Raw genomic sequence first — 21,028 nt, 5'->3', positions numbered from 1 at the left:
TGGATTTACTGTCAGGGCCTGAATATTGGGTTGCCTGGCCTGTGGGCCCAATGGCCACAATGGTTTTTTTCCCCTTGGTTCTTATGAGATGAGGAAAGACTTTAACAAATGAACCAAAACTGAGATGTTGTTTGGTAGAACTTTTTGGCTCTTCCCTCTTCGCTTGTTCTAATGACTACAACATCTTTTTCAAGAGAACATAGCTGTTATAAATCATCCCTGCTCAGTTTCCGGTTGGGAAATGCAATTTTTGTCTAACTATGTACCCTGAGAAAATCACCCTGATAAAGAACTAAATTATCATTTTGAAATTTGTATCGCCTTGATAACTGCAATGGTTGCATGCAGACTTCTTCTGTTATCTTTTATCTTTGTCTACATTCACTTGGTGGAGTTAATACCAAACTACAGATTCTGACCCGTGGCAAAAGTTGGAGTTTGGTAGTTTTGATTGTTTTTATTATATGGAGTCAACCACTCGAGCAGCACAGATCAAAACATAAAGCTTTCTGCAATCACTGAGCATTATAAATTCTCATTAGAGTCCCACAGTCAGTGGAACTTGATTGAACTGAGCACACGGTATAGTAGCACACACATGGACCATGTCATATATGAAAAAGGATATTGTCTCATTAAGGTGTAAGATAGGCTCTCTGGTAAGAATGTTATCTCTTTCAGGGCACAGAAATAAAAATACTAAGATAACTAGTTACCTGAAAAAGTGTTAATGAACTACTATGGAACACTGCTGTAGATGCAGTGCAGTCTGGAGGATTTAATGCAGCTTAAAAGTAATACGAAAATCCAAGATGAGCTTAGGACAGGTATTAGGATGATTCAGACTAAAATAGATTATGCAATAAATAGCCAAGTGTGAGAATAGAACCATTAATGAGAAATATTTATCATCAAGCAGTTGCTCAAATGTCACCTATTTTCTACAAACTACAATTGGCAGGTGGTTCCTCATTTCCATAATCACCTTCTGATTTCTGGGGAAAATATTTTTCAGAAGGGTCAAAATATCGCACTTGAAAAATGAACTATATGCATGAGTGACACAGGCATGACAATATACAAAATGTAGAAAGGCTGATTTTGCTTAACTAGTTTCATAAAATTCTCCCAGGGCAGCCTATCTTCCCTGTGTTACCAAAATGGGGAAAAATCAAGTTAACAAATAGCATTCTCACCACAGCTTCTCCTAAAGCTGTGGAGGATGGCTTCTGTGATTTAGTAGGCCTTTTCCCTCCTTAGTGCCAGGGACTAGGTTTTGCAATATTACCTTGAGGATTTAGCATCTCAGCTCGGCTGTTTCTCACTCTCCAAAATGAGGAAGATGAATTATTTAACATCCAGGAAGCGCCAGCTGTGCTCTCTCCTAAAAGCTGAGCTTCCCCCACCAGTGGGATTTACAATTGAAATAGGTTTCTAATCTAAATAGGACTACAATTTTGACAAGTGAACAAGACGAGAGAGTTTTTCATCATTGGAGAAGAGATATTAGTGAGCTTTCACAGGGTGTCCTAGAAATTCTCCAGAGACAACAGCCCGGCCTCTAGCCAAGTGGACTGAGTACTCCTGACATGGAAGGCACACACTCTGAGGACACTAGAGAAGAGGATTTATGACATGCAAGATGAGGGATTTAGGTTAGGTACAGAGACGATTCTCCTGACGGCCTGTGTTACAGAAGGAGGAGAGAAATCTGAGAGAACTCTTTCCTGCAATATTCACAGACCTAGAGCAGTGGTTCTGAATGGGGATTTTGTACCCAAGGGACATTTGGCAATGTCTTGAGATATTTGTTTTTGATTGCCACAACTGGGAAGAGGAGGAAGATACTACTAAGTCTAGTGAGTAGAGGCCAGGGATGCTGCTAAACATCCTGCAGTGCACAGGACAGCCCCTCACAACAAAGAATTATCAGGCCCAAAATGTCAATAATGCCAAGGTTAAGAAGCCCTGACCTAGAGAACTTACACCTTTTTTGAGTTCTCTTAAATGTTGGCTATACTGTAACTAACTGATAAAGAGCACTTTCTATGACTCTAATTAGCCTACCTGGGCCAGTTCTAGGAATAAAATAATTTTCCCCATTTGTTTAATGAGAATAAAAATGCTAGTTTACCACACAAGTGGGCACACTCTAAAGACTGGTTCTTCTTTTGTCCCAAATGCTCTCCCTGTACCTTTCCAGCTGATTCCAACCTTAGATTTTGGAACTAGCTCAAATCCCACTTCATCCTAAAAGCCTTAGGGAAAGACAAAGGTGACCCATCATTCCTCTGAACTCCTTTTTATAGCATCCCATTTACTACATTATATACTCACTTTACATATGTGACACATCAACTAGGTTGTAAATTCCTTGCTGGTAGGGACAGTATTTCATACTGCTTCAGAAACACACAATCTATTATTATCTTGCACATAGCGAGAACTCCATAAATGCTTATTCATTACATGATGATGAATATTCAATATCTTCAAATACTCTAGTATATTCTATACCTAGAATATATATCTTTTATAAATAAAAAATATTTATTTTATTTTAAATAAAATAAATAAAACATTAAATAAAATTAGAAAGACTTTGGCTGCCAGTTTTCTCCAGTCTAAATTTGGGGCAGGAAACGGTCATTTAAAAATTATATAAAATATGCTTCCGTTTACAATGGTTCCTATTCTACAACGCCAGGATGTAGACTTTGACTTCTGGTCTTCATAAAAACTAGGTATCAGCATTAATTATTAGAAAAAGAATAATTATTTAGGGTCATTCTATATTTTTAATAGAAAAAGGAATAATGGAATATCGTAACAAAGAGAAATAGTTTTATAATAGAGAAGTGTCATGATATGAGTCAGGTTTATTAGGGCTTTAGAGGAGTATTACAAGAAAAGTGGCAGAAATTCGATCAATTAAGTGAGGTGCACATAAAGTGAACTTAATAAATCTAAATTGCTTCAGAAAAAACATGCTATAGGGAATATACTTTTATTAGTTCTGGATGAGGATGAATTTGACGATACAGTGAGTCCTTTTCCACTTTTAATCTTGAGTTTCCTATGAAAACCATCAGGAATAACTTTAGAAATATTACGTGCAACCAAACTAAAGATTGAAGGACCTATGTGGCAATGTGTGGTCAATGGTTTAGGAGTAAGATGTAGGCGCTGAGGTAAGATACTGGCTTCACTCCTGTCTGAGTGGACTTTGACAAGTTACTTTACCATTCTGTGCCTCTGTTTCCTCATTGTAAAAATAAAGACAATGTAAGGGAGTAGCTCACTGGGCTGTTAGTGAGGAATAAGTGAGTTCCCTCACGTTATTTGGAGCGGGGCCTGCTCCACATGACAGAGTACTCAGTCTATGTCAGTGCACGTCACCATTATGTGGTAGAACTGCTCCCATGGACCCACAACAGACATACCATTCATTTATCCTTGTTTCCCACAATTCAAAGATAAGAGAATTCCCAACCTGCAGTCTTACTATCTCTGAATTAAAACAAATAACAACAACAACAAAAACTCAGAGAACTGACATAATTACTGAGATAAGTAAAACAAAATTAAAGTGTTGCTATAGGACAGTCAGATAACAGTATCTAGATTTTCTATTCATGAAGATTGAACTCTCTGGGCAATTATTCAATGCTGCACTTCACTTTGCTAGTACAAAAAATCCTTATGACAAAACAAAAAGGCATTTCCATTTTATGTTTTTTTTTTTTGAGGAAGATCAGCCCTGAGCTAACATCTGCCAATCTTCCTCTTTTTGCTGAGGAAGACTGGCCCTGGGCTAACATCCGTGCCCACCTTCCTCTACTTTATATGGGATGGCGCCACAGCCTGGCCTGACAAGCGGTGCCTCCGTGCGCGCCCGGGATCCCAGCCCGCGAATCCCCGAATTCCGGGCTGCTGCAGCGGAGTGCACACATTTAACAGCTTGTACCACGAGGCTGGCCCTCATTTTATGTTTCTTAACGTAGAGACTTAGAGTCCCACAATTTTTACATAAACATTATCCCTCAGAAGCATACATCAAACATCCTTTCCATCAGTAAAGAGGTGCGATACCTTTTGTCAATTACATTTACCCATCCTGTTCTAGAAAGACTTAATCTGATCTTTTGTTAAAGATACAGAAGTGACTAATTTTTTTAATGAAAATAAAAATGTCAATTTTCCACCCAAGTGGGCACTAAATCCGAAATGTTTATTAAACCAGATATTACTCAAAACAAAAATAGGAATTAATCTTTATTCTTTGTCCTTATTAAAAATGCACAGCATTTCAGCTGTAGTTGCTTTGCAATTTCACCATCTTAGCTGTGGTTGCTTTGTGATTTATAAAAGATGTCTTGCACTTGTGTATATGCTTCATTTTTGTTGGTTAAATAATCCCAGGATTATCTTAACAGTTACTACACGCTAGGGAGGAAAGACCTGGGGATAGGATGATTTTTGGGGTCATGGAAAGTTCCACTATCCAACAATCTTCTGGCCAGGTCTTGTGGATGATTAATAACCCTCGGGTTTTTTCATCTTGATATTTCTTGGTCCGTACCCATAAAATTTTCCTGCTTTGTATTCATTTTTTAAGTCTATAGCATTATTGGGATTTTATGCTGACTTCATAACCTTCAGAGTAACTGATCACAGCAAAATGTTTCCCTGCTTATGAAGAGCAGCTCTCCACTGACGTCAATTTTAATGAATACATTTTGAAAAAGAAAACATTTATTACCAATTGAAATAAGTGTCTCTAAAAGACTTCTCCCAACAGTAAAGAATATTTGTTTATATTATAGAGCCCTTGAGGAGGCTGAATCTGATGTAGCACCAACTCTGGATTGTTCAGAGCCCTGGATCATTTTGGACTAACCTTTAAGATTCAAGTTACCACGCTGTACTGCCAACTTCCCATTTACTTGTCTTCCTTCCTCACTAGACTGTATATTTCTGGAAAAGAGGACCCGTAACTTGTCTCTGTAACTCCAGTGCCTAGCACAGTGTCTGAAACAATGTAAGCACGGGATACATCTCTTTTGAGAAAGGCTATTGATTGAGATAAGGCAAATACGAGGAGGAGAAAGTTTGGAGCAAGGAAGATACTTATATATCTTTATAAAGAACACAACATGTGTGTTTAAGACTCAGGAGACATATCAATTTCCCAAACTTAAAAGTTGGCTAAAAACAAAAAGGCTGCGAGGTGGAGAATGAGGTCTATGTGTAAGAGATTGTCCAGCCAGAGAGGAAAAGGCCAAGAGAATATAAATGACGATTTCAAAGGTGACAAGTAGGAGATGGTTCAAAAAAATTGTAATGACAAAGGTTCTCCTTCTTCACTGAAGGAAGAACAAATAGAAATACCTGTTTTAAATAGATATGAAGAATATCTATAATAATAATTTTCTTCTAGAGAGACATTGAATAGTGAGTAGGTTATTGAAAGAATTTATACATAACAGGGCTTTCTGAAAAGTGTAGATTAAATAACCTTCCAATATCTCTCCTGATGAAGCCTTGTGAAAATACATGCACAAAATATGATGTTTATGTCAAACTCCTTTAAGGCACATCAAAATTGCTAAATATTACTTTTGGAATAGTAAATAAAAGAGGAGTCAATTCCTTATTTTACATGGATCTGCAAATATGAGTACGGATTCAACTTTGTATAATGATTTTACTTTTTGCCAAAGATAAGGTATTTAATACAAAGGTGGCATTGGGGTACCAAACATTTGGCTTTCTTTTTGTAATGCATAATTTCCAGTTACCAGTGGTCAGTGGTGCACACCACAATAGTTCATATTGACTAGGAAGACCTCCTTTCACCTCACTGTGTCAAGTGATTTATAATTGCCGTCTAAAAATAATAAGAGAGGGAGTATATGATTTGTGAATCCACTGGGCTGCTAATGGAAAAGCTTTCTACTGACCCAAGAAGGGCACTTAGATTTTTATGGCTCCTATGTAGCTGGGACTACTTTAAATATTCATTGCACTTTAATGAACATACTTTTCCTTTAATTAGACATTGTGTTAATACTGTTTTAATATGAATTGACTGGCCACACTGAGCTGGGAAAGCCACGATCCATTCATCAATGAGTTAGAAGTCTCAAGCTTGCTAAAACTAGTAGTTAACCTTCCCAGAATTCATATGTCTAGAAAAGAAGTATAATATTACTTTCACAGGCGAAAAGATAAAAGACATGGAATGTGGCTGAAGATTAAGAAAGTTTTGGCTTAGTTAAGACTGGGAGTATTTTGAAATTCTTTAATATCATGCTCTTAATACTGAAAATGTGATAATTAAAAAGTCAAATAGTTAATTCACTTGATCTTTCATTCATTCAACACATATTTCTTTATATCCTACTATGTGCTTATCAAAAGGATGGGCTGACAAAGGATAGCAGTAATGAATTGGTTTCCAAGTAGCAAACACTGACCACCTCAGGACATGAAGGAATCTAGGTTATCTTGATGAAAATCAAGGAGCTAATAACAACTTAATAAAAATTGAAAGTCCATTTCAAGTCCTAGCGTTATACTTCTTTGAGTCGTCAAGATTTATTGCCTTTGGCTCTATCATTGTAATAATAAATATTTGCCATGTGCCTACAGGTTTTCTTTATTAATCTCCTTACAGAAATGTATTCAGTAAGGATTCCTTTTAAAGTGTCAAGGGATATATTTTCCCAATGACTAGCAATCCAGGACATCTTTGGAGCACAGCAAATTGATTAAGACATATTTCTGACCAGTCCATATCAGATTAGGGAATTACAGGAGAAGATGAAGTTGTTTACTTTAGCTACAGAGCTCCAGTGGAGACAGGTTACCTGGCAGGGAAATGGTGCTGTGACTGTGAGTGTCAGGGCAAATGCTCTCTCCTTTGAGACCCCAGATTGGGCCTGAAGCTGGGGTTCAGGGGAAGCATCATTATTCCCTCATCCTCTCATCCTATGCATCTGCAGAGGAGCTGGGTAGGATGGTGGCATCTTTTTCTGGTCTAAGGTCCTTCAGTGTTTCTCAATCTGGTTTTCCTCTGGAGTCATACAAAGAGCTTAAAAGTACCAATTCTCAGGCCCTTTCCCCAGAGATTCTGATTTAATTGGTCTGGGGAAGGACCCCAGGCATCATATAGTTGGAAAATTCCAGAATTGTTTCTTTCGATAGTCACTGAACTATATTAAGTGAAAAGCAGTAAAAATTACTTCGTAACAGGACAAGCCACAAGGTCCTCTTAGAATCTTAATCTTGGATGTGGTCCTTAACAAAAACAATTTACAGCATTTTGGAGTAGGTCTATAAATAAATCAGGTCTTTCTAATTTCTATCCAAGGTTTTTCTTGGGACATCTGCTCCCCTGGAACTTGTTGACCTATATTTGTATCTTGCTTTCATAAGTGCACATACTTACGAAAGTGACATTTTAAATTACATAAGAAAATGCTCTTTTCCTACAGCTTCTGTTGACAAGCCAGGATATTTTGCTTTCTTCCTTATGCCTGTTAAGGACTGTGAAAATCAGCTCCAAAAACACTGCTCCAGAAATACTCTAAAGATAATAATAAATGAACAATTAAGTAAATTATGCCACAGTCACTTGCCAGACTTTTGAGCAACCACTGAAATGATAATTATGAAAACGTTTATGGAAAAATGAAAATAAACAGGATCAAAACAGACATAAACCCTATATGGAAACTGTGTATTTTACAGCGAAAGATTGGAAATAAATTGTTTATAGAATGGTGAGTGATATTGCAAGTGATTTTTCACTTGGTTTCCTAAACTTTTCTTGGTGTTATGATGTTGGATTTATATAAAAAATAGCTATAATTTAGGGGCCGGCCCGGTGGCGCAAGCGGTTAAGTGCGCGCGCTCCGCTGCGGCGGCCCGGGGTTCGCTGGTTCGGATCCCGGGCGCGCACCGACGCACTGCTTGGCAAGCCATGCTGTGGCGGCGTCCCATATAAAGTGGAGGAAGATGGGCACAGATGTTAGCCCAGGGCCGTCTTCCTCAGCAAAAAAAGAGGAGGATTGGCGGATGTTAGCACAGGGCTGATCTCCTCACCAAAAAAAAAAAAAAAAAATAGCTATAATTTATTAAGAAACTATCAAGTACCAGAAATTTTGAAAATATGCAGAGTGGATGTTAATAATACTATTTTTCTTTTACATAGAAAAACTGGAGGACAAAGACATTAAGTACCATGTCTAAATTCATACAGCTAGTAAATGACAGAATCGAATTCCAACATAGATTTGTCTATTTCCTTTGTATAACCGTCTTCATCATTATTTAAAAATTTTAAAAGTGGAACTCAATCAGTAAGAGGCTCCCCTATCTCAATCTTTTAGGAAATAGGACACATCTCAATAAAAACATTTGTTGCTTTACGCTAAATGGGCCAGATTGTCAATACTTATAACTTTAACAACATCAATAAGTTTTCAGGATGCCTAGCTGACAGGAAGATGGGAAATGAGGATCTCTTATCAATTTAGTTATCAATTACCAAAATATTCTTCAATCAGGAAGAAGTCAAGTAGGATAACATCAGTTTATAAACAACTTTTTGAGGTAAGTCACCTAAAAATATAAACTTGAATGTTGTTTAGTAAGAGACACGCTGGTAAGATGTAATTAGTTAATAAAATAATGTCTAAAGTGTCATAGCCTAGAAAGGATCCAATTCCTTAAAAATAATCCCCAAGGTAAAAATGGTTGAAAAGAATGAAATGATAATAAAAGTCAAGTTGCTAATACCAGTTTTATGTGCTAGTCCCTTAGAGAGGTATGCTCTATCTACGAAAAGAGGTCAGTAAACTAGTTCAGACCCTGAGCTGCTCATTCCCCTGGGAGCTCCAGCAGGGTGCGTGTCTGTCTCCAGCGGCACTTACTGGTGCCCTACCATCCCTGTCCTTCTGCTCCATTACTCAGGCTCTGCCTCATCCACCCAGGAATTTGCCCTACAGAGATCACACCCCACATTGCACTGCATAGGAAGACCTGGTTCCTGGGAAGGGAGAAATGACAAGCTAGACCTTTCTTACGTTTCTTTTAAGCTAGAAATGTGAGCAAGATGTGATCCCTGTCCTTGAAAGCTTTATAATCTTGAAGGAAAATAAGACAGGTTCTAAATAGCACATAGACTTATTAGTGCTGTTGTACAAATGTTTAACAGCATGCTTCATCTTTGTTTTTAATACCATATTTCATACATGGAAAGAGGAATCTGTTCTGTCTAGGGGTTCAGATTTTGGCTTGCTAATATTCCTATCCTACAAATTTTCACTCATCTGCACCCATCATCTATTTTCTTTAATTAAATTTTTCTCATGTGTATAAATACTTTTCATCTTCTCGTAGTTAAAATATAAAACAAAAGACATTTCTGCTAAATGGAATCTTTATGCAGTGTAGTCTTTGGATAAGTTTCTTTTATTCATTCAATTTTCACTTTACTAGCAAATAAACACTTGGAACTATTAAAACAATAAATGTAACTTGAGTTTCCTAAGGCCAGAGTATACAAATGAGGTCATATTAAGAGGAACTTAAATTTCACTTGCTTGCATCCCCACTGAGAAAGACAGGAATTCTCGCTCCTGAAAACTTTTACTCATGCATTTCTGGGCGTACTTAGAATATCTTCATTATTTCCCAACTTGACCTTTCCTGGTCTTCCTCTCCAGCCCCCTGCTGGTGGCCACTACCATGAGTTAGAACTGGTGCTGGTCCCTGTGACACTCTGAAGTCTGCGCTGGGGTCTTCAGATGTGATTCTGTGAATTCCCACAGTGCTAGGTTGCCAGACAAAATGTAGGACACTCGGTTAAATCTGAATTTCAGATACCTAAGAATGAAATATTTAGGACATACTTATACTAAAAAATTATTCTTTGTTTATCCAAAATTCAAATTTAACTGAGTGTCCTGTATTTGTATTTGCTAAATCTGGCAACCTTGCCAGGTGCCCAAGCTCCTTGCAGCCTCTCCTGAGCTGGAGTCACATGTGTGCTGTGTACAGGTGGGGAAAGTGTCTCTCTCTCCCTCTGTTGATGCCTCTTTGTCTCCTAAGCCCAAAGCTATGTTGCCTGTGCCTCATGTATCTCAGGACAACTCATGGAAACAGCTTTCAATGTCTTTCTGTGGTAGTTTATTAGATATTACTGTGTATATGTCTCGGTTGGGTAGGAATGTGGGAGGGGACAGTTCATTACAGGTGACCAGATGACTGAGATTCTGACCCTGAGTAAATGACAGAATAGAGATGCCATTAAAAGAGTTATAGATATGGGAAGAAAACAGATGTTTGGTTTTAATGAGAATATTGAGAGAACAGACAATGAAAAAGACTGTTTTATGGCAATGATTATAAATATGGGAATAGTAAGGGGAGTGAGCCAGTAAGAAGCAGAGAACCATTACAGATGTAGAGGAGAACTGGAATGTCACAGAAGCCAAGAGAGGAGAAAGAGGTCGAGGCTAGCTCTATTAAGAATATCACAAAAATGCAACCTCCGAGATACTTCCAGACCCAATGAACACTGAAAGCAAGGTCCCACACTTTCCTTATCTGCTCTTTACTGTCCTTAGCAAAGAGAGGTCACATTCGGAATGATGACCCCGGAGGCAGCTCAAGCTCTTTAGTGCAAAAAGCAGAAGGATCTATGTCTCTCATACTGCACTTATTAAGGAAATAGCAACAACTACTATCTGATAGAAAGATTTTCAGCTTTGAGGATTGAAATAAAAAGGGCTTTTTGTCATCATGAGTTCACAAAAAAGTCAATTAACCAACTCTGGATAAGGGCAGAATATCATTGCTCAAGGAGCTAAAACCCCAGCATTTGTTAAGAATTTACAACAAACCAAGTGCTGTTGCAAGTGCTGTATACCCTTCCTATTCAGAATGTGGCTCATGGACCAGTGGCATCAGCATCATTTTGCTAGAAATGCAGACTCTAACCCCGCCCCAGACCTACTGAAACAGAATCTGCATTTTTAACAAGATCCCCAGGTGACAGTTAGTCTTGGAGAAGCACTGCTTCAGGTATCATGAACTCATTTAATCCACCCAATGCTAAGAGTTAGGGGCTATGATGAGGGAGCTGAGTTACAAAGAATATATTTGTACAAAGTCATAGAGCTAATAGGGCAGAGCAAACCCCAACAACCCAGATCCATAGATCCTATTCTAACTCGTGTTACACCAACTCTCAAGAAATTCTCCCACAGCCCTTAGCCATGGACCATCCTCACTCTTCAACTTCCATCTACAGTGCCTTTCGGTCAATGCACCCAGGGTACCATGTCCTCCCCTTCATACTCGTGCTTCTACCATCTAACGCCCTCTTGTGTGTTAATTCCCTGCCACCCTTCAGGTCTCAGCTCATGGTCTCCTCCTCAGGAAAGTTGTTTCTAACACTCCCAGACTCAGTATCCTCCTTTCACAGGACCACGTATTTCTCCTCCACGACAATCTGTAATTATGAATTTCCCTATGTGATTTTTGTCTTTTTTACTGGGCTCAAGCTCCTGGAGGGCAAGCACCACATCTGTTTTGTTCCTCACTGAATCTCCAGTGGCCAACACAGTGCCTGGCACATAGCAGACATTTACGATAGTTACCCAAATGAATGAACATGTGAATGGCTTTTGAATCTAATGTGCATCTTGCCCACATTAGTATGACCTGCAGGGACAATCAGAACTGAACATTCTCTCCCTCCATGTAATTAAGAGCCCTGGTGAGGTGAGAGAACAGAATTGAACATTCAAAGGAAAGTGTAAACTTTGAGGCTGAACCCTAAACATCCAGTCAAGCCTCCATCTGCCACGAACACCTGGAGCTTCAGAACCTCCTGAAGCTATGAGAACCCTTTAAGCGTGTTTCTGGCTGTCTAGAACCCAGACCCTGCACTCTGCCTCCAGCCTTTGAGACAGCAGAGGAAAGTCAGAGTGGCCCAGGCGGAGGCTTCTCCCTATCGGGAGGGTAGCTCAGGAGGGAAAACATTGGCTGTTCTAACACAAATTCTGTAACCAAACAGAGTCCATTCATTTTGTGCACTGCTCATCAGGTACCTTTCAGAGGCCCTGAATTCCCCAGAATGACAGAGAATGAGCCTTGATTTCAATGAATGGCTCTGCCATAATCATCCTGTCTGAGAAAAGCATGGACGCAATGCCACTTTAAAAATACACGCCACTGTAATTTGGTGTTTCATTTTCCCCAAATGCTCTCGTTCCTATGTATAGTTCCTATACCTTGTGTTCTCATATAATATTAACTTAATCAGGCTAACTAGGGTTTAATGTTGCTACTATTGTGAAATAACTGCAAAGGAGCTTAAGAAAAACGCTGCTGATTTTTTTCCTTAAGAGATGGTTAGATTTAATTTCAACATTTTTGGAAAATATTGAATGACAGTAATCAGCTTGAAGCCTAACCAGGAGACAGGCCCAACTACAGACGATAGAGATGAGGATGAGGGTTTCTCACTGTGGAACAGCTGCTGGATAATTCTCCAGGCATTTCCTCAATGTCTCTACCACATGACTCAATGATATGGCTACAGGCTTAATTATTCAATTTTCTTATGGTGTTTTTGGTCTGAATCAAGACAGGTTACTTCAAACTCAAACCACGAATGAGGAACACAAAAGTCAACCTTGCATCTTAGACCTGAGCTTCTCAAACTCTCAAGCGCATATGAATCACCTGGGGAGCTTGTTAAAGTGCAGATTCTGGTCAGTAGGTCTGTGCGAGACTTGGGGAGTTTTCATTTCTAACAAGCTCCCAGGTGATGCTGACGCTGCTGATCCATACGCAACACTTAGAGGAGCAACGTCTTAGAAAACAAAATAAAATTAATTTTGTGGCCCGCAATGCAACTTGGCACACTTTTAAGTCAGAAGCAATGCCTACATGTTTCTCTCTGTGTGCCAGGGCTACGGTGCATGTAACGCTGTCCACAGCACACTGGCAGAAACAATCCAGAGAAATGAGTCACTCCTGTGATTCCACCCTGTGGAGGGGGCCTCAGGTGATTTGTTTGACAAAGGTAGGGAGGAAACAGACCTGCTGTCCAATGTAGAGCTGTCTTATGCAAATCTAGAATCTTGGAATTTCCAGAATTCCTCTTTAAAAATGTTTATATTGAGCATGCATAGAAATGTCTGGATGTAGCTGGAATAGGTTTGAGCATGCGCTGATCAACTCTAAAACTGAATTAAAAGCAATGTGGCCCAATAATGGTGTAATAGCTAACGGGTTAAAATGCAAAATATTCTCTAAACACAATATATTTTGAAAAGTACAACATAATAGCTTGTTTCAGTTACAAGAGCATTTACAATAGAAAAGATTAAGAAAAAGACTGTTAAGAGCTAATTATTGCTTAAAGCGGCAGGAGAAGCAAAGGAGTGTTTAATTTTGTGGGGGGAGTGGCCTTAGTTCTTTCTACACTTTCACCATGTTGTATGTGTCTCTTTGTCTTCTTCTCCCCACTCCTACCCCAAGCTCTCGGTGGTCCTTGACAATGAGGGAACCACCATCAGATCAGATGAGAGAACCATTTCTGTTCCTTTTTTTTAACCCTCCCTTAATACTCGAATTCCAAACATGAAAAGAAGCATAAATAAGTATCTATGAAAATTATTTAGTCTAAAGTAGGTCTAGTTATTGAAGCCAAGGAGAAGGAGCTAGGCTCCCAAGCCCAAGCAAGTATCTTGTCCACTTGGGTGCTCAGTATTGGAGGAGGTCATTGAGAGAATGTGACTGCTGGTTGACCTGAGAGCTAGACCCGGGCAATCGGAGGCTCCTCACCCCTCCCCTGTCCTTGGAATGTATGTTCTGACCACCATTCCTATAATGGGAGCCATTTTCAAGGACACAGCCTTGTGAGATCAATGTGTTGCTGAGACCATGTGGATGGTATATGTGACTGAACCCAGTTAAGGCCTCTATATAGACTTTTAAGATTCTGGTGGGCGGGTATGGAGATCTATTCATCTTGCGGCCACCCAAGACAGGCCTCATACGTAAGTTCCCTTGCTTATTAAACCTGCCGCCTACCAATCTGGAGCGGTCTGCCTCTTTGATCTCTCCTTGCCCTCTGAGTTTGGGGGCCAGTTTTCCAACCAACACTCAGAAAAGTTGAATGGGCTAACTTACCTGATACAGTGGCTAGGAAATACATATACAATAACTTAATTAAGAAACTGTGATTAACATCATTCAACATCACAGTTCAAATCTAATCAAGCACATCTATTCCACAGGAAAAATATTCTAGAATACATTCCCAAATGCACTGTAATGATACTTATCAATTATGTGGTAGAATGTTACATAAGAATCCTAGAACTTGAAGCCCAGATTGGTGATAGGACTTGTCCAAAGACTCATCACACAATTGATCTTTAAAGAACTGGGGTTAGAACTTAGATCTCCTGAATATTTTGCGATTTAGTCCACATTGTATTATCCCATGCTATCTCATTAATTCTTTTTCCTGATGCCAATTTAAGACAGAAATACCCAAGCTTGTCTGGCATAGAAGCCCCTGGCTCAAAACCTTGGGCCACATTATAGGTTTCCCACTTCCAGTTGATCCTGGAGCCTCACTCTAGTTTGTTCTGAGTTGATGTGAAATGGTGTTAAAGGTGAAATCATGTACCAGTGAGGAATTTGGTAAACTCTTTGTGGCACATTCCATGGTAGGCAGATGGTAGGAGTTTGCCCTGACAGGAAGCTTCACTCTCTTATGGGTGAATAAAGGAAGAGAAGCTTCACTTCACCATCTTATGGGCTGGTGACTCTGAGTGAGTAGGGAGACTGGTATGGTAGATCAGTAGTGGTCTTTTAATGTGTATTTGAGATGGCTTGGGAATTATGGCCCTAGCTCTTTCTTAGTAGAAAGGGCTGTTGTTACAGAGAATGGAGCAGGATGTGACAGGCCCTAACATAGTATTGTGGTTAACAATATGAACTTTAGTACAGACAGATCTGGATTTAAATCCCAGCTCCAACATGCACTACCTTGGGGACCTCGTAGAATTCACTTCACCACATGGTCTTTAATTTCCTTACCTACAAAATGGAAATGAAAATACTCCCCCTGACTAATAAACTTGTAAAAATGATATGCTGTGTATAAAACACCAACAACACTTAGGACACAAATCGGATATTCAGTAAGGTATCAATGTTTTCCTCTATTAATAGAGGAAAATTCTATTAATAGAATCAGGAAAGTAAGCTTAAATCAAAATATCAGAGAAGATCCTGACATGAATGTCTTATGAGATTTTTGAATAAATTAGGAAAAGTAGTCTATGGAATAACTTTTCTCGGAAATCTCTAAGAATAACGTAGTCCTCACTTTCCATGTCGGCTTAGGTTGCCCCTCCATTGAAACTGGAACTAAATAATTAATGACCATATCTTCCAAACCTATAAGATGTACTCAAAATGTACCCAAAGAAACACTATCTTTCGTTAAGAAGCAAGAATGTCTTTCTTTCTTCCATTCTTAAGTGTGGTACACTGAAGCACCTATACTTCAATTGCACATCTATTCAGAGGTGTGGTATTAATGGAATTTAATGGTAAAGACAGGCTACAGGGGAATCAAACCTGCTTCATTCCTTTCTCACCATTTGCCATGGACCACATTTGTCTGCTTCTACTTTACCCTATGCCTTTTGCTATGGCCAAAATAAAGAACTGGGGACATTCGGGAATTGTTACTTTCTCGGAACTAGCCAGATGGAAAAGTGAGGTCACCATAGCCTACCTAAGAAGCAGGGAAACATTACCTGCAACCACTTGAGCCACTTGAATTGTAATGAAAACACTTCGTGGAGTCCAGAGTAGTCCTTGCTTAAGGATTTTGAACTCCTGTCTCATTTTAATCAAGAGACTGATTTCAACAACATGTTATGTATTTATCTTAAAAACTCAGTCTGGCCACATTGTGTTAACTTAAACAATATGTATGTTTCAAGAGATGAAAAAAAATGGCCTGCAAATTATCGGGGTCAAAAACACTTCACAGAAATCTGGAGAATGTAGAGTATATCTTTAAAATAACAGCATGCCACAGAGGTTTGAAAAGTACTGATAATTTTGTGATAGTACAGAACAAGTGTACAAATTGATCAACAGACTAATCAATGATGTGAATACTATCTACATAGAAATGGATAAGGTTGGAGTGGGGGAACCTGAACAGTACAGAAGGAATATAAGTCCTGACCTTTGTGCCTAATCAGAAATATAATAACATAAAGATTATAATGACAGGTACAGTTGTAGAGTTCATATCATATGGGTGTAGGGATTTCAGATTTTGGTATCATTTCTACACAGCTTTTGAAAATGTATATATGTTTCATTTCTTCTGTAGTATTCTAAGCTGACTGGTGCTTTTTTCATACTAGCTTTATCTGAGCCTGTTTGGAATTCCATACCAGGCGACTTTCTGTGTCCCTGCTTGTCTAGATTACCTTGTCAAGATAATCATGTTTATCAGAAGTTCTAAACCTTTCTGTACTCAAGACTACTTGCGTGTCTTCATAATATTTGGAAGATGCCCTTCTGATTGTCATAAATGTCTCTGACCACTTCTTTCTGTCAATCAGAGTCCATACATCCTTAGGCTATCTCCAAAAACTGACCTACTGCTTCTTTCATGTCAAGAGATTGCCAATTCCTACTCATACTATTCAGCCACTGCTATTTATTCTGCATTTTCCCTCAACTCCCAATTTCCTGTCCACCAATAGCATCTTCCAGCACTAAAATTTTCCATATTGGCCAGAGTTGGGAAGAATGGTGACCTAAGTATGACAGAGGAAAGCAAAATGAAATAGAAGGCCAAAAAATAAAATTTTCCCTCAAATTGCATCCACTAGAAGTTCTCAAACTTTAGCATGCATCAGAATCATAGGGACACTCCTTGACAACCACTGCCACACATGAATTGAAATCATTTCCAAATAACATGTAATCACAACAAAAAGCCATCTCACTTTGCTCTGTGCCAGAGAGTTCTTAACCTGAAAGTCCTTGGAGACCCTTTGATAGGATTCTAGGTATCTATCATACTCCACAAATTATATTTTATAGCATATTAGCATGGGTGAGATTACATCTGGATGCTTGAGAGGGTCCATTGCTCTCAGAAGATTCTCAAAGGATTCATTTTCCCAAACATAGCTTAAACAATTCCCACTGATGCCATGCAGAGAGAGTCAAGCCAACACATTTGAAGAGAAATTGATATTAGAATGTAGCGGAATAAGGGCTTTATAGTTTCTAGAGCCAATGTATAATTCTCCTGTTCTTTTTATAATTAGTAGAATAATTCTATTATTACTACATTGACCTTTGTAACCAATTACTCCATTCTTCTATGATTATCCACTGCGTCCTACATGGATGTAGATCAACCATCCGATCAGCCAAAAAGTTTAGATGGAGCACCTAGTATGGGTCTAGCATGGTGTTGGCTCAATGGTGGACTCAAAGATTGCAGAGTCCCTGCCTGCAAGTAACTCTGGGTGAGGACCCTGACACCTACTACTTTTAAGCCCTGTAAGAGTAAGAACCTTGCCTTTCTTGCCCCAAACTCTTTCTCAAGTGCCAAGAAAGGACCTAATAAATTATAGGAGCATGACCAAACGTTATTAAATAAATGAATTAAAGACCTCAGGGGTTTGTACTGTAAATGTCATAATGATATTGCCTGATAAACAATATTTCCACAATGGCTGATTGGACAAAGCTCTTACACCTGGAAAGTACTGCTGAATAAAGGAAATAAAGGATCCAACTAATCATGCGTGTTAATAAACTGCAAACTTGCCTCAATACGGAAAACAAATTGAAGTTTAAATATGACACAGTTTCAAATCTTTCTTTACACCAGATGTTTGGCACAGGAAAGAACTCAGTTAAAAGACCTTAGACTAGGAAGATCACCTCTCCACTGCATTCTTTTCTTGAGCAAGCAATAATGTTGATGGCAAAGGATTGAAGAAACAAAAGCATGCTGCCCAACCACATATATTCATCACGTTCCCTTCAATAAGTGTGAAGCAGGCAAGCCCTTACCTAGATTTCAAGCTAATGAATCATCTGTCTAGGTTCACTAAACCTCGAAGGGCTGCTCAGCTCTGTAAAGCTGAAAGCCTGCCGGCCTTTGGACGTACTGAAACAAGGACGAAACGTTAAAAGGAGGCCGGTCATGAGTTTTCCTGAGGAACCCCCAGTTGCTAAGTGCATTAAATCCTCCTTCAATTCAGGAAAAAGAGCCTTTTTATCTAAAAAATCCTGATAACGTTAGAAAGTGTGTAGAGATGCTGACTATAGCAAATAAATAGAATTATTAGTGATTTCCTATATTAAGCCATCCATTTATTGAAACTGGGGTCCCTCCTATTCCATTATCTCCACGGAAGCACACACACATCCTCATACACATTAGAAGAAAGAAAATTCCTTCTTCTTGGGAATTACCTGTCTTGGGAGTTCCTGGTGGTGCAGCTTCTGAGCATGCATAGGTTGAGCATACAAATGGTGCAGTGACTCTTTTGGAAGTCACATTCATTCCTGAAACTTCAGTCACCTGGAGACTGCATGCCTCATTGCCTGCAGCAGTCAATCCTGACAGTGTAGAATGAGTTTAGAAATCCCATTTGAGCAACAAAATTTGAATTGAGAGTTTAAAGAGCACACTATGTTTAATGCTGAAATAATCATTCTTTGCAATTTTCGCTGACTGTGAAATTTTTTCTTTTCTTTTGCTATTGGGCGGTTATCATAATCTTGCTTTGGTTTGGATTTTTTTTATGGGAAAGGAAGATAGCAAGACTCAGTAAACTAGTACATCAGTTAGCTGCACATCCCAATTTTTACACATAGAAAATTTCTGCTTCATTTGCTATGCAAACACACATACATATAATTCCTGGAATCCCTACTACATTCATACCCACTGCTTTCAGACACACACTCACAGGGCATGAAAACACCAACTCCCTACATGTCACAATCAAGCCAGGCTGAAGATGTAAATAGGCGGATATGGCACCAGGTGGATGTGTAATCAGTAATAAGAAATACATTGAGCCCCATAATGAAAAGAAATCCCCCAAATTGTTCAGGATTCCCCCTCCCCCTTCCATTCACTGATTTATTAACCCTGAACAAAGATGTAATTGCAGGGTCTCAGAAACAACTTTTTTTTTCCTTTTTTTTTGTTTTGTTTTTTTCGTTTTTGGTATTCGTTTTGTTTGGCTTTGAATTTCTTTATATCTAGTTGTACCATTCATTGCCCGTTTTCTTCACTCAGTTGCCCATCTTTTCCCCCCCAAAATGAAAGAAGCATCAGCTTCTGAGTCTTAAGGATGAGACCTCTGCATTTTCTTTGCTTGTTTAGGGCAAGAAATGAAGTGCTGCCTCTTTAATTGGCAGAAGCATGCAGGAGGAGCATACCTTTAATTTAGTGTTGGGATACCTCACTTGCACCCTGGCTGTTGTCTTATTGGAGACGGCAGCCTGCCTGAGATCCTCTAGCACTGAAATAATATCATCCAGCACGCATTTCTTATCCTGATTTCTCAACACACACAGATGGGAAAAAGTATAATTATAGCCCTTGTGGTTCACCTTCATTTCCAGCACGGCTCGGTGGGTCTGCAGGATCCCCTCAGCCTGGAGCAAAATATTGTCCCCGGGTGGGGAGAGGAGGATCACCCTGCCATACCTCCCAGGGGTGTGCAAGTCCGAATAGAGCTGGCTTTTGGACTGGTCCAGGGGGAAAAGGCTGCCGGCCAGGCTGCGCTCGATCTTGGCCAGGCTGTGGCTGGGAGCGACCAGGCGCTCCAGGTCGCCCTCGGGCTGGAAGCGGTTGAGCGCGCTGAGGCCGAAGGTGATGGTCAGGACTGCGGGCACGGTGAGGAAAAAGACCGGGTGCCGGCTCACGCACAAGCCCAGCCTGTGGCAGAACGACTGGAGCCCTCTGCGAAGCACCTGCCGCAGCATCCTCCACCAGATCCAGCTCGCAGGCGCTCCCGGCCGTCTTAAAAAGCACATGTGACATGTGTAAGCGCCGGGCTACCCCCCTCTCCCCCGTCCCACCCGCTCCGGGCCAGCCCCCCTCCCCGCCGCCGCCGCCTCCCCACCCCCTCCGCGCTCGCCCCCCACCACTCCGCCTGGTCTTTCCCCGGCCCCACCTCCATGCGCTCCTACTACTCTTTCAAACACTGCAGCAAGTTGCAGCAAGGCGGGCAAATAGCCACAGCGCGCGTGGGGGCGGGCGCTGCGGGGGCGCGGCGGGCCCACCCCCTCCCCAGCCTCCCGGCGCCCCCGCCGCCGCCCGCGCCCCTCTCACCGCATGAGCAGCCTTCCTCGGTCTAGCCCTTCATCTCGGTGCTGCAGTCCCCCGGCCTCCCTCGCTGGAGGTGATTCCGTGCGGAGCGTCCCACAGATGTGGATTTCCTCTCCGTCCTGGTGGGGTTCGGTGCCTAACTGGAACCATGTGCCTCGGTGTTGTAAGAAGCAGACATGTGCCCCATAAGGAGGGGGGTGGCGGGAGGAGGGAGAAGAGAAGGGCGGGAGCGGGGGGTGGGGGGGGCTAAGCTTTTCTTTTTTTGAGAGGCTGACAGTTATTTTTAGAGTTTTGTTTTCCCTCTTCCCTTCCCGCTGGAGTGAATGGAAGAGGAAATGGGTGAAGGCGCTGCTGGCCCATTGGAGCTGTGGCGCTTAGAGCCCAAGGGTGGGGAGGCGTGGAGGGAGGGAGCTCGAGGGCTCCTGGAGGCAGGCAGCTTTTTTGCCGCTCCAGTTTCCCTGTGCCCTCTAATTCTGCTTTTCGGCCGAAGAAAAGGAGCAGAGAGGATGATGCTGCATTTTTAACGTACCACAAAGCATGCGAGGGGTTTCCTTGTAACGCCTTCCACGCTGCCGTTCCACAGACTAG

The 21,028-nt window shown here is 40.5% G+C and overlaps 1 protein-coding gene across 3 annotated transcripts in view; it reads right to left on the bottom strand.

Annotated features, from left to right (window-relative positions):
• PTCHD4 (patched domain containing 4) overlaps positions 1–20,642 on the bottom strand; it is a 195,315-nt gene extending 174,673 nt beyond the window's left edge. For 2 of the 3 annotated variants that reach the window (XM_058554190.1, XM_058554193.1), the window contains exon 1: positions 19,720–20,145. In XM_058554190.1, coding sequence (XP_058410173.1) covers positions 19,720–20,145 — 426 coding nt within the window. Of the gene's footprint in view, positions 1–19,719; positions 20,146–20,443 lie in introns of those variants that run through there. The other variant, XM_058554191.1, reaches the window with a different exon arrangement.
• Between the last annotated feature and the right edge of the window lie 386 nt (positions 20,643–21,028).

The sequence above is a fragment of the Diceros bicornis genome, chromosome 14 (assembly GCF_020826845.1).
Source record: "Diceros bicornis minor isolate mBicDic1 chromosome 14, mDicBic1.mat.cur, whole genome shotgun sequence".
In the NCBI taxonomy this organism is placed as follows: domain Eukaryota; kingdom Metazoa; phylum Chordata; class Mammalia; order Perissodactyla; family Rhinocerotidae; genus Diceros; species Diceros bicornis.
This window is presented reverse-complemented; position numbering and strand designations above follow the sequence as displayed.